The sequence below is a fragment of the Solenopsis invicta genome, chromosome 1 (genome assembly GCF_016802725.1).
Source record: "Solenopsis invicta isolate M01_SB chromosome 1, UNIL_Sinv_3.0, whole genome shotgun sequence".
NCBI classification, from domain to species: Eukaryota; Metazoa; Arthropoda; class Insecta; order Hymenoptera; family Formicidae; genus Solenopsis; species Solenopsis invicta.
The window spans coordinates 18043592-18056739 of record NC_052664.1 but is presented as its reverse complement, the minus strand read 5'-3'; the positions used below and the strand labels follow the sequence as shown (position 1 = coordinate 18056739).

Genomic DNA, 13148 nt, shown 5'->3' with positions numbered 1-13148 from the left:
ATTTTGTATTTTTTTTCTGTATCTCTAATCATAAGTGTCTCGCGCGTGTAAAATAATATGGAATTACAATTACAGCCCGACAATATTATCTTACTAATAACGAGAATTCCTCTAAATATACCTTAATTATGTAAATTAATTATACGTTAATTGCATAAGGTTTGAAAAATTTACAACATTAAATTTTACGTATACATTGTATTTACTATATTATAAAATTCATGCGCAATTGCGTATAATATTATAATGTTGTGTGTGCACTTTTATATAACCCAGAGAAAAGTTTCTTTGAATAAAAAATTTTTGTTTAAATTAAAGAAATTTATGCATTATTATACGGTTAAAGAAGATTCTTTGATTTGAAGAAATTTTTGGATTGTTCCTTTTATTAGAATTAAAAAGATAGTTTTATTGTGCTATGCAAATGTCTTTTTAAATGGAAGAAATATATTTTTAAAACTAGATTATTTATTTTAAACCAAATTATTTCTTACATTTTGGTCAGTACTTTCTTTGTATAAAAAAATTATTTGTTTAAATTAAACAAAGAATTTGAACAAATAATTTGTTTACTTTAAAATAAGTTAATAACGACATTTCTTAAAATCAAATAAATTTTTTTTTCAAAAGTATTTTTATTTTAACTTAAAAAAACAAAGTTAAAGAAGTAATTTTATCAATTTAAATATAGCTTTTTCCTGGTTGGCATTTAGTCGTAGAAAAAGATTTTTGTACGAATAAATCGTAATCGTTTATATTAATAGTGACAGGAATGAAAGAATATTCGTGACATGTGAATCATAAATATTCTTTCATTCGTGACTTGCTTGTTCCTACTTGACACCAATATCCTTGTACATAATATTATTTCGCAATGTCGAATTGTCACGGACGCACCACGGGTGCCATATGTGCCATTTATTGCTCATCATTGTTGCGCATACCGGAAGAAGTATGTAAAGAAAAAAATTGTTTTGACGAGATACAATTAGACGCGCCGAAGCTATAATTGACGTGGCGTGTAAATGGGTCGCGTATGCATGTGCAATATGCACGTGTCCTAAAGTAGTTACCATAGTTGCGTAATTTTGGCGTCTCAAATTATTGTATTTGTTTAATAAGAATATGAGAAACATCTATTCGTAATAAACTTTATTTATAAATTTAATCGTCAGTTTGTCAATTAAACAATAGGAAGTAAAATAATAATTTAATATAATAAATACAAATTTATTAATTTATAAATAAAATAACAATATCATTATCTTTTTAAAGTATACATTATTGTACAAAAGTTACAATATTGAATATTTGTTTATTTAATACAAAAAATAATATACACTGTATCGTTTCTTCGAAAGTGACAGAACTAAAAAAAACATGACTTTTCACTTACTACTATAAATAAACAGATAAACATTATTTTAATCAAGTAACTATTAATGTTTTAGTCAATAATTTTTTGTATAGTTGAAAAAATAATTTTTTTTCTTCTTTTAAGGAAATTCAATTTTTTTTCAAATTTTTTTGAGCTGTTTCACTTTCAAAGAAAATGTATGATGTGTCTTATTTATAATATCTCATTCGATAACGCAGTTTAATATTAAGTAATATCATTTTGGTGTTTAATATTAAATAACATCAACCTAACAATTGAAAGAGTCAAAATAAACTGTGAAATTATTTGAAGTATTTTAATCTTCCGCGCTATGAAGTTTTAAAGAAATATTCAAGTAAAACTTACCGATAAGCATCGTGCACTAAAATGGGATAATTTTTGAAACTTCAAAAGAATTTGTAGATTTGGTTATAATTATGTTCGCATAAAATATAAAATGTATAACGTGAAGACTGCACGATAAGGCGATTGCTCTCGATAAAATAGATCGATGTCGATATCTCGAGATTCTTATATTTAAAGTGTGAATATAAAAAATGTGCAAATATGCAAGATATACATATATACAACTATTGCACTTCAAAATAGAAAATTGAAAAATATTAATATTTTTTTTATTATAACATCTTAATAAGCTACATATTTAGTTTTATATATAAATATACTTTCAAAAATAACTTTTATTTTGACGAAAGCGTAATTGTTTATTAATTTTAATAACTATATTAATATTTAAAATAACGTAATATATCAATTGTAACTTTAATTAAATTTTCAATCAAAGTGATGATGAAATATTTTTATATTTGCATACATTACGTTATCTTAATTTTTAATATAGTTGTTAAAATTAATGAATGCTTTTGTCAAAATAGAAATTATCTTTAAAAGTATAATTATATATACTACAAAATATTTAGTTTATAAAAATGTTATAATAAAAAAATTTTTATTTTATTTAATTTTTAATCAAAGTGATGATGGAATATTTTTACTTTTGCATATTTTTTTCCAAATGTCCAATATGCAAGAAAGGGAAAATGTCTTAAGCAGAAAATTGAAAGTCGCATTAAATTATTAAAAATTGAACGGAATACTGGAGACCACCAAGCACTAGGACGCATCAAGTATTTTAAAACAAAGTGCTGCAAGTTGAACAAGTACCAACTGCGAAACGGCATGGTCTTTGAATCTGAAAATATATTATTATACATATATTATTTATCGTATAAAATAATACAAGTATGTAAAAACATGTTGCATATTGTGCATAGTAACGCTGATAAATATTTAAAAACAAACTGTTGTTTTGAAAATAAGTTAGTCAAGAAAAAGTAATCTAAACTGTTTATTTATGTTACCATTGATGGCTGTTACACAAGCAAAGAGTAAATTTAATATAGTTTTAAAAATTTACAAAAACCGGAGCGTTTTAATTTTTCTGTAGATTTTGTTAATTTCTTCCCCCCTCCTTCCAAAAAAAGAAAAATTGATTATAAAAATTTACTCTGTAAACGTATTTTTCCAATAAATTTACCTGCAAATAAATCAAGAAAATCTACAGAAACATAAGAAAAAACGGTTTTCTTCTGATTGTGAGCTTTTGAAACAATAAAATTTAATACAAAATTTCTTAATTACATTCATATTTAAGTTTTTATAATTGGCTAAGCTAAAAAGTATTTTTTTAATTTAAAGATGTATTATATTTTTACAAATGTGTTAATGTTGATACTTAAAAAATTTACATATAAAATACATATAAAAATTATAATTATAACATTCTATTTTTATTAAACAATAAATTTTTATAGTTTACTTACTTTACTTGTTATTGTTTTTTATTATTGTAATATTAAAATTTGGAAAATAGTGAAAAATAATAAAAAATTTTTAATTTTTTAAAAGTTATTTTAAATAAGAAATTTTAAATGAATTATTTGACTCTTAATAAGATGCCTTATTCAAGATGATTTACGCACAATTTCATTACGTACAATTTCATCGAGTTTAGATGTCCTGTAAGTAAATAAATAAATAAATAAATTTTATTTAATTATAGAACAAGTAATTTCTACAATAAAGCTTTACATAAATTCTGAAATATTTAAAATTCTTATATATGTATAAAATAGTTCCGATTTTTATTATTATTTCTTAAAACACTTCCCTTAAAACACATTTCTACCTTTTAATTTTTATTAAAATAAATTTTGATTTAAGTAGAAAATTGCTGATAAATTTTTTTTATTATTTTTAAGTATAATATTGTACAATCTGTAATTTTTTTTTATTTTTTATAATTTTTGATTCAAAAAATAAATGTAATACATTTTTAAGAATTTAATAAATCTAAAAATTTTGTTAGTTAGTAGTATTAATATAATATTGTTTCTTATTATTAGAAAAATGATACTGAAATAAAAAAAAAAACACTTTAGAGATTTTAAAGAAAGCATAATTTATGCTTTAGCTAAAAGAACGCAAGCGTTATCTGTGATTTTGGTGTAGAATAAATTGACGTAGAATTATTATGGGTTATTCTCAATTAATGTTTAGGTATCAATTTATTCTCTAACTAAAGATAGACCAAATCATTAATTAGTTGATTACTTATTAGTAAAAAAATTATTTACTTCCTTTATCTCTATTGTTCTTAATTTTTATGTCTTTTTACTAGATATTCTATCCCATCACCGACTAGATTTTTAGAGAGGTCAATTCTTCTTACACCTAAATATTAATTGCAGTTTAGAAAATTGATATTGATTAGTATTCAAGTTACAAAGGTTTAATACAGAAAAACCTATAAAAATTATTTCAAAATCTATGGATTAAAATAACATTTAATAAGACATTATAAACAATTTATTTAACATTAAAATAATGTTAGTTTAGTTATTTATATTGCAAACCATTGATATAAAAAAGTGTAAATTAATTCTTCATTAATGGATAAATTCTCATCCAGAATAGTGTTAATTATAAATTGCACTTTAGAATTAATTCTTTTTATTCAAATAAATTAATACTAAACTTATAACAAATTTTTTAATTTTAATATTGCTAAATGTTTATTTGTTTTCGTATTACACAAATTTAAAAACAAGCACATTTTTTAAATTGACTGACACGATTGTTCAGAAACTACTAAAAAACGTTTAACTTTTGCGTGTATGTATCATACATGTTTGTTTATCGTCCAAATTAAAATTAATAAAAAATATTGCAAATTATTAAAGTAACATGGTTTTAAAGAATAAGTATCGCTTTTTTAATTAAATTGATTGAATTTAACTTATATGAAAAAAAAGTTAATTTGTAGATATCGTAATTACCTTTTGGGCGGCAAACAAATATTGTTTACTTGAATTAAAGCAATGTCGTAACTAAAAAAACGAGGTTTTCCAAAAAATAAACTATAAATCATAAAAATATTAAATTATTAAAAATATGGAAATATTACTTCTTTATACGTTTTGAAGGATTTAGTTATAGTAAAATAAAAGTATTATTATTTCTTCACTTACTGTACTAAATTCTCATCCATGATAAAAATAAACCCTTAAAAATAACCATTTTTGACTTACGACACTTTTAATGTAAAACTTTCTTTTTGCATGTATCTTTTTTATAAGTTCTAATTTTATAAGCTTATTTACGTAATTCTACCAATAATAAGAATTCTAAAGATTCGTTATTTTTTGCACAACTTAAAAAACAGCATTTTTTGAAATTATATCGTTGTTCTAGCAAATGAGCAATATGTGTTTTACAATATTTTACATAAATACAAAAGTCGCCCCCGATAACTTCAATAGTTTCTGAGAAATCTTTTCAGTCAAGTAGAAAAATGTATTTATTTTTTAATTTTTGTAACGCAAAAACTGATAAATATTTAATCATATCAAAATTTTAGGTATTTACTCAATAAGTACAAACAAATGTATATAAAAGCACGAAGAAATATGTACAATAATTTATTTTAAAAAAAACTTCCAAAAAATGCAAAATTTTTCGTGTTTCAAACTAAATTATCTTGTTATGAATTCATGATTTCCGTTAGCTGTATATTTTATAGTTCTATATTTTGTAGGTTTATTATTTTAAAATTCTTATTAAATTACCAATTTCAATGGAGTAATTATTGTTACGCGCAGTTGAAGAAACCAAGTAAAAGGTAAAGGCTGTGAAGGCTATTGGATCGATACTATTGTTGATGGGCCAGAGACCCTCCAGCAACGCATTGCCCATATGATCGAAATGCACATTCTTTTTCCTTTCTTCTTTTGACAAGGCAGGAACAAAAACCTCTTCCAATAATCGTTGACAAAGGGCGCGGGTTTCTTCAACCGTTCCCGAGCAGAGATTGAATCTATAAAAACAATAATTAGTGAGTTATGTAAACAGATTTAAGCATAAATTAAAACATCTTAGGCAAACTATTTTAACAAAATCTCTGATGATGATCTGTCACCGTTTATGTTTTCGTTACACTCTTGTAAGCAATAAAAGATAAGAAAGTATACAGATGAATCTATACTGTAAGTAAATTGCTAATTTGCCATTTTGGGAGCCAAAAAAGATAGTGTCATCTATGCGCCAATACATCCTAGCGCTGTCATTTTTTCCAAAAATAACGAGCAATTAAGCGATCTAGTTGTAATTTAGATATGTGTTGGTACGAACCTGTCTTCCATTCCGAGCATACTACCAATGACCCTCCAAAGATGCACTACACCCTCCATTTCCTCGGGAGTGGTTTTTATTCCAAGATACTCCTGGCTCACTATAGTGTATCCAATAAATCCGAATTGCGCAAGTGTCATATCATATTGCGTAGGTTTATGTATACCAGCCTTTGTACTGTCTTTAAACGCACAACAGTGCTTTCGTTTCACAATTTTTATTGATTCCAAGAATCTATAATAATTATTATACTATATACATACATATTCTACAGATACTACAATTAATATAAATACAAAATACACTTAACAAGACATATAAGTTTTCTAGGAGCTTTAATACTCATTATTTATTAACTTTTTTATTTAATGAGATTTTTAATAAAATTATTAAATAATAACTTAATTTCTATTATTTAAATCTTACTCATTAGGTTTTCCATTAGGATCCTTTTCATGCCAAATTAGTGTATGTAGAATCGTCTCTGCGTATCTTTTATACGCCAGACAAGCAGTTCCACTTTTTTTGGTGAACACTATTACATCCAGTATTGTTGTTATTGCCAAAAGAGACACAAGGCCACAAAGTTTTGCTATCATCATAGCAAATATATTGTTGTAAAACGCTTGTTGTCCTAATCGAAATTTCTTCTCGTCGTAGAATGATGGCAATTCTGGTTTCACGTTTTCAAAGTCCATTTGAGTTTTTGCTCCTTCATTAATAATTATTTGTAGCCGTGCCTCCACATCTAAAATTAAAATTTTTTTTTATAATAGTGCATAAAATATTTTTACCTGATAAACACAAATCTTTTATGTGTTATGACTTTAACATTTATATTGTTAATTTAATACTCTTTTTTCTTTGTGCGCATACAAGTTATACAAATTGATTATTATTATTTATTTTAAACCTTTACTTTTTTTCTTTAAAAGTGTATTATTAAAACGGAATATCTTTAAAAAATTATTTTATTGAAGCCTAATTGTGGGCAGTTTTATAGTCTTTAAAAAATATTTAAAGGATTAAAATTATTCTTTGTCCATTAAAATTCTTATGTTAGCTTCTTTTTTTATTGTCAACTCTATATTCGACCAAGGTGATGCTCTAAAAGGAATTCTTGCTTAAATCACCCATTGTGCAGCATAATTAGGAATTTCCAAAAGCACACTTGACTGAACAAATGGACATATGTAATGAAGTCGTGCAGGCAATGTCACGAATCGATTATACATGTTCCGCATGTAGAAATGCCGAATTAACATCTCACGTGCGGGTGCACGTGAACGGAATTCAGGAAACTTCGTAAGTTTTAATAACTTGACACAATATACGCATATACGGCATGATATGATTCCTTATCTCAACTGAAAATAGCACGAGTGAGCTATTGGTCGAGCAAAAAAAATTATTGCCGCAATTGGATTTTATACAGACAATTAAAACATGTTATGTAATTCTTAAAATTAGAAAAAAGTAAAAAGTAAGTTAAACTTAAAACAAAATTAAGTTATAAAATTATTACAAATTTTTAAATAATTAAAAATTTGTTTGATTTGGAAAATATAGAATCTAGTCGTAAATAAAACCAGCTTGAAATCTAAAATTTGTGTCAGAAAAAACACAGATAAAAACACATTTACAGTTTTATATTTTGTACAATATGAAAAAGAATTTCTTATTAAAAAAAAATATATATATATAATAGGTATATGTAAAATATATTATAATATATGGTCGTCGAAATATATATATAGAATTATATAAAATGTTACGAATGTAATTACTATATTTTGAAATTTTATGTAAACTGTAAACAATTTAAACAAGTTACTTTTAAGATTTTCAAAATTGTATTTTCTTAAATAAATTCCAAAATGATAACATTGTTGTCCAAAAATTTATTTGAGTATTTATCTAAATATAAATTATGTAAATAGTAATTTTTTGAATTTTATTTGTATTTTTTATGCAAATATTATCTCTTGTTACTGGCAATTGTAAAGTCGTTCACAATGAAACTACCATTATTTAAACTATAATATAATTCTTATTCTTTTTTGTAAACAATAACACTGTTCATTAATACTTTAAAATTTTCAATATATTTCTGATTTTAAAGTAATAAGTTCCAATTTAAAAAATCTCTTATGCACACTTTTGTATGTCTAATTAGATAAAGAACAATTTATTAATTGATTTAATTCCAAAAGAAATATAAAATTTTTACTTAGAAAAACTTATTGAGTCTCACTTCAGTGCAATTTCTTCTACGTTGTGAAATGCAGCTATAGCAAGAAATACCAGCAAATATAAGTCGAGGTCACACCATTCTAATCATATTTACTTTACACGTACACATCTGTTCATTATTAAATCTGACTACTAATGGAAAATACTCTAAACTACTATTTACTATCTATGTTTTAATTCTTAAACATATTTTTAATACTTTTTTATTTAATTTTCATATTATTTATACGAAGTTTTGTATCTAAACGTCTTATTATATATTTTTTTTTACTAATTACTTTTTAATCTTTTTTATGTTATTTATCCATAATTTTTGTATCTGTACATATATTTTATTATTATCATTATTAGCATTGATAATATTATTTTTGTAGTATATACGTATATTAATTATAGCAATTGTTTAGTTTTTTAAGCAGCATTACTGCTAATACCTGATGCCTTACCTCTCGAAGTGCTGCATTTTAATATTTTATACAAAGTTTTATATAAAACTTTATATGGTGCATTCTAATATTTTATATAAAACAATGAATAATTTATGGTCGTGAACGAGTTTTTTTTTGGTTGTGCAAATCGTAACAATTTATTTTATTTTTATAGTCACTTACATAACAAAAGAAAAGCAATTTTTTAGAAAAAAATAAAAATTTTTTTGGTTTTTCGTGCAGCGATGTGAAAAGGCAGTTTTTTTATAACTATAAATATTGTGTTTTTTTATTATTTTTCTGCAGTTAATTGTGAATTAAGTATGCATTATTTCAGTTAAAAGCATTTAGGCCGGTATTCTGCATAGTCGATTCTTATATTTAAGATCGTCATAAGTGCCATCTTAAGATATCATCAATCAGAAAATCGTATTAGCATCTTAAGACGCTACTTAAGACAGTGTTGAAATAAGATTTGCCTATGAATACCTTAGTATATTCTTTTGCAACTCCTTTAACGTTTCGACAAACTTTTGCTGTTAAAGAGAAACTTTCATTACATAATACCATTTCTACACATGATAGTGTGACACACATCCTCGATACGAAAATTTTATTCTATTTCTTGAAATGTATTATATAATATTTTTTCTTTCCATGCATGAGAAAACCATATACGCGCGTAAATACAGTTTCTCAGCATTACGTAGTTCTTACATGGTTTGGTAAGAGTAACCTTGAAGAAGTACTGCTGTTTGAAGACGTGCATTAGTGCACATACTGTATAATTTTTTGTTTGTATCGGTCTTTAATTTATTTTACATTTATAAATATATTTATAAATATATTTATAATATATACTTCTATCACTTATATTACTGATATATTTAGAGCATTATGATCTAGCTCGTCAACTCATTGTATTGATTTTAAATATTTAGAGCATACAGAGTAACACATTATTTCTTAATTTAATTTTTAATTAATATTACATTATAATTATTTATATATATTTTGCATTTCTTGTGGCTATATAATATTTAAAAAAACGCATGCTTTTTCTGTTTTTGTCAACCTTTCATTAGTAGCTAGTCAATCGTAAAAATACACTAAAGCTTTGGACAGATTTGTAATACTTATTTTCTTAAAATAAAATGTTCTACAGTGATAAGAGAATAAAATATGCAATAAATGAGAAAAAATTGAAGGCGTTATTCCAGATGACAACAAAAAAAGAAAATCACAAAGTTTCAAATTAAGGATGATTTGACTCTAAAATACTAGCTGATAGTTATTGAAATTTGATAACTGTGCTTTTTAACCTCTTTTTTATTTAATTTATTTTTCTAATCTACAATCAAACATTTTGGTTTGCAAATTCTCTAATTTTGAATCTAGACACTTTTATCTGAGATATTAGAAAACTGCAAAAAATGAAATATATAATGGCTACTAAAAGTTTCTAATCAAAGAGTAATTTTGTACTGTATTGCTCACAACACAGTATTTTACAAACAAAAATCCACTACATAATAATATCTAACATATTGTGATCTACTGAATTTGTGTTTGTAAAGTTTTTTTATAATTATTCCTTATTGAACAACACAATACAAAATCACTTTCCTCGCTGAAAACTTTTGGCAGTCCTCTATAACTTTTACTTTAAGGATGTACTGGCGGTAACGTTCTAACATTAACAATGCCTTGAAAATTTTATAAATCATTTCTATTTATTATCTGAACATATGTTTAAAATCTGAAGTTGATTCTCTACTTGTTTTATGAGTCATTCAACTTTAAATTTTGCATATATTCTTATGGTGTAGCAATACATTTCCACTTATGTCAACAAAATTATAAAGGAGCAACATTGCCAATGTTTTAATACTTTATTTATAAGTAAATAAAATATTTAGCAATATTTCTAAAAAAAAGTTTACTAACTCGTTATTAAGATATCAGTGATATAACGACGCGAAAAAGTAGAATCAAATTTCCGAATGGGTTACATAACAACGCTAAATAATCACACTTTATTTTGACTTGTATAAAGTGCTAGAAGAGCAAATATTATTTTAATGATAATTATTTAAGTATCTTATAGATTTTTAAGTACCATTCGATATTTGATGTATATTAAATGTTATCAATACGCGTCTAATTCTTTCATTTCTTACAGTTGATTTCAGGTAAAATTTATGTCCAAAAATTTTTTGCCAATAATCACAAAAATTGCAAAATATACAAATATATTTATTTATAATGCCAAATATTATGTTAACTGACATTATTTAAGTCCTACATGTGATACAAGCACATATGGTGCACATCTTAAGTTATAAAAACATAAAATTTCATCAATTTCAAATTTAAGTAATTTTTATCTGGGATTGTATAGCCAGAACATCCTTAAATTATAATTTTAACAAAGATAATTCTAATTATATAAAAGAAAAATTTAAATTAAAGAGAAAAGACTTATTAAAATCAATATCTATAATTTTAATAAGTCTTTTCTCTGTGATTTATTAAGTTAAAACAAACTTTATTTAATGCTATACTCGTATAAATTTGTGATGATAAATTTATTTGTATAACGATATTTTATAAAAGTTAATTCTAATAGATTTGACTTACTAATTATATTGCAATTAAGCATAAAAATTACATATCTTGCAAAATTACTGACCTACGGCAGGATTATCCGAAGGATTTTTAGCCATCTTGGTTGCTTGGTATCTTGATATTAAAGCACTGTTATAAATAAAAAGATAACGAATGTTCTATAAAGATTAAGAATGCTTCAAAGTAAATAATAGCACTGACAAGCAAAACTGGACGAAGATATTCGGAAAGGCTGATATTCAGAGCGTGAGTATTGTGAAAGTATCACGAAACGTATACTGCGAAAGTCTCAGCCGTACTGAGCGTATTTTGACTCGCCACGAGAACTTGTTTCGCACACCTCTTGGAGAAAGGAATCCCTTCCACCTTTCTTTTTCTCTTCCAGAACATAATTGGCGATCCTCTTCTATCACGGTAAAATGTAATCTTCCAAGGCCGTAGAAATGTAGTCTCCATCATTCCGAAAAGAGATGAAAGTGTTGAAATTTTCTTTCGTAACTCTCCTTTCTCTTTCTACTCTCTTTTTCCTTTCTTTCTCTTTCTCACTCTCTCCTATTTCTTCTCTTTCTCTTTTAACTCTAAATTCTAAATAATTGCAGCTAATGTGCCTTTAATCTCAAAAATTACACTTTTAACCATCCCAATTTATATAACTTTAAATTATATAGTAAAAAAGAATTCACTTGCGACGCGAGCTCAATTTGCAGAAGTTTAAAGTTGCAATTAAAAGTATCGATGACATGTGCTTCATCGGGAGAGTTAAAATGGGAAGACTGATCATTAAACCTTCACACCTTCCTTCTAATAATTCATTTTAACATCCTTTCAATAATGCGACGTTCAAATGCAGCGTTATTTGTTTTGCGTTATATAATGCATGTCCAAAACTATTTTCGAATGCGAGGTAAGTGCGGCGCGTGATATCACGTCGCTTTCACATAGAGAAATGGAAGATCTTCCTGATCGCAAATCGGATGTAACAGCCGCCCGGATGCACTCGCGAGCTGTTAATTCCGCGACATTTTCGTCGCTTTCAGTTCCTCGAAGGGAAGATGATTTGAATCTTTGCACTTATGCCCACTGCACTAACGACACTCTTACAAATCACAATTTGTCACCAAGAAAATCGTGCGTCACTGTTTCAAATTGATCTGTCGCAGATGGTCGACAAAACTGACTTTGCTTCGTGAGAATGTACGATGCGTTCTAACAGGTGAGAGTCAATAGCACGCCTAGTTGAAATAGACAGGAAAGGGAAAGTCCTCCCTACTTCGCTTTCAAACGCGGAATTATTTTACGTGGCACGAAGCACCAAAATGTTCCGTCACGATAGACATAATAGTGAAAGCACAAGTATAGAGCTGCATGTATATTACTTTGATTATTATCAGCTACCATGCATTATTTATATATTTTAATGGATAGATGTTCATTTTTATGTCAGTAAAAACTATTATAATTAATTTGTTAGATCAATTGTTACTAAATCTATTACAAAGTTTGTTTTAAATAAAAATTAAATTGGAAAATATTTTATTAATGCTGAATTTAGTGGATATTTTTGATAACAATAAGCAGAAATAAATTGCTTGTGAAATATTAGTAGAGGATAAAAGGGTAATATGGCACTCATTTTTATTTTACTGAATAACTTTGTTTATAATTAACATTTTCTATTGAAACTTGAACGATTACATTCTTCAAAGTGTTGTTTGGAAGATTCTAGACGCAAAGTAATAAAATATTTATTA

At 25.5% G+C, this 13148-nt stretch overlaps 1 protein-coding gene across 1 annotated transcript; it reads right to left on the bottom strand.

The window, feature by feature from the left end:
* Positions 1–2364: 2364 nt before the first annotated feature.
* On the bottom strand, positions 2365–12628 carry LOC105201244. The gene is made up of 5 exons (XM_011169195.3): positions 11462–12628; positions 6515–6836; positions 6089–6322; positions 5527–5774; positions 2365–2591 (listed from the first exon to the last, which is right to left on the bottom strand). The coding sequence occupies exons 1-5, from the start codon at positions 11493–11495 to the stop codon at positions 2365–2367; spliced, it is 1065 nt and encodes a 354-aa protein (XP_011167497.2). The 5' UTR covers positions 11496–12628.
* Between the last annotated feature and the right edge of the window lie 520 nt (positions 12629–13148).

What these genes read in the sequence shown, in the direction of transcription:
- LOC105201244 (XM_011169195.3), bottom strand. Translation starts at nt 11,495, where the DNA reads ATGGCTAAAAATCCTTCGGATAATCCTGCCGTAG. An exon ending in TTCGGATAATCCTGCCGTAG is followed by an intron (nt 6,837 to 11,461) that starts GTCAGTAATTTT and finishes TTTTAATTTTAG; the next exon opens with ATGTGGAGGCACGGCTACAA. An exon ending in ATGCTCGGAATGGAAGACAG is followed by an intron (nt 5,775 to 6,088) that starts GTTCGTACCAAC and finishes TTGTTTTTATAG; the next exon opens with ATTCAATCTCTGCTCGGGAA.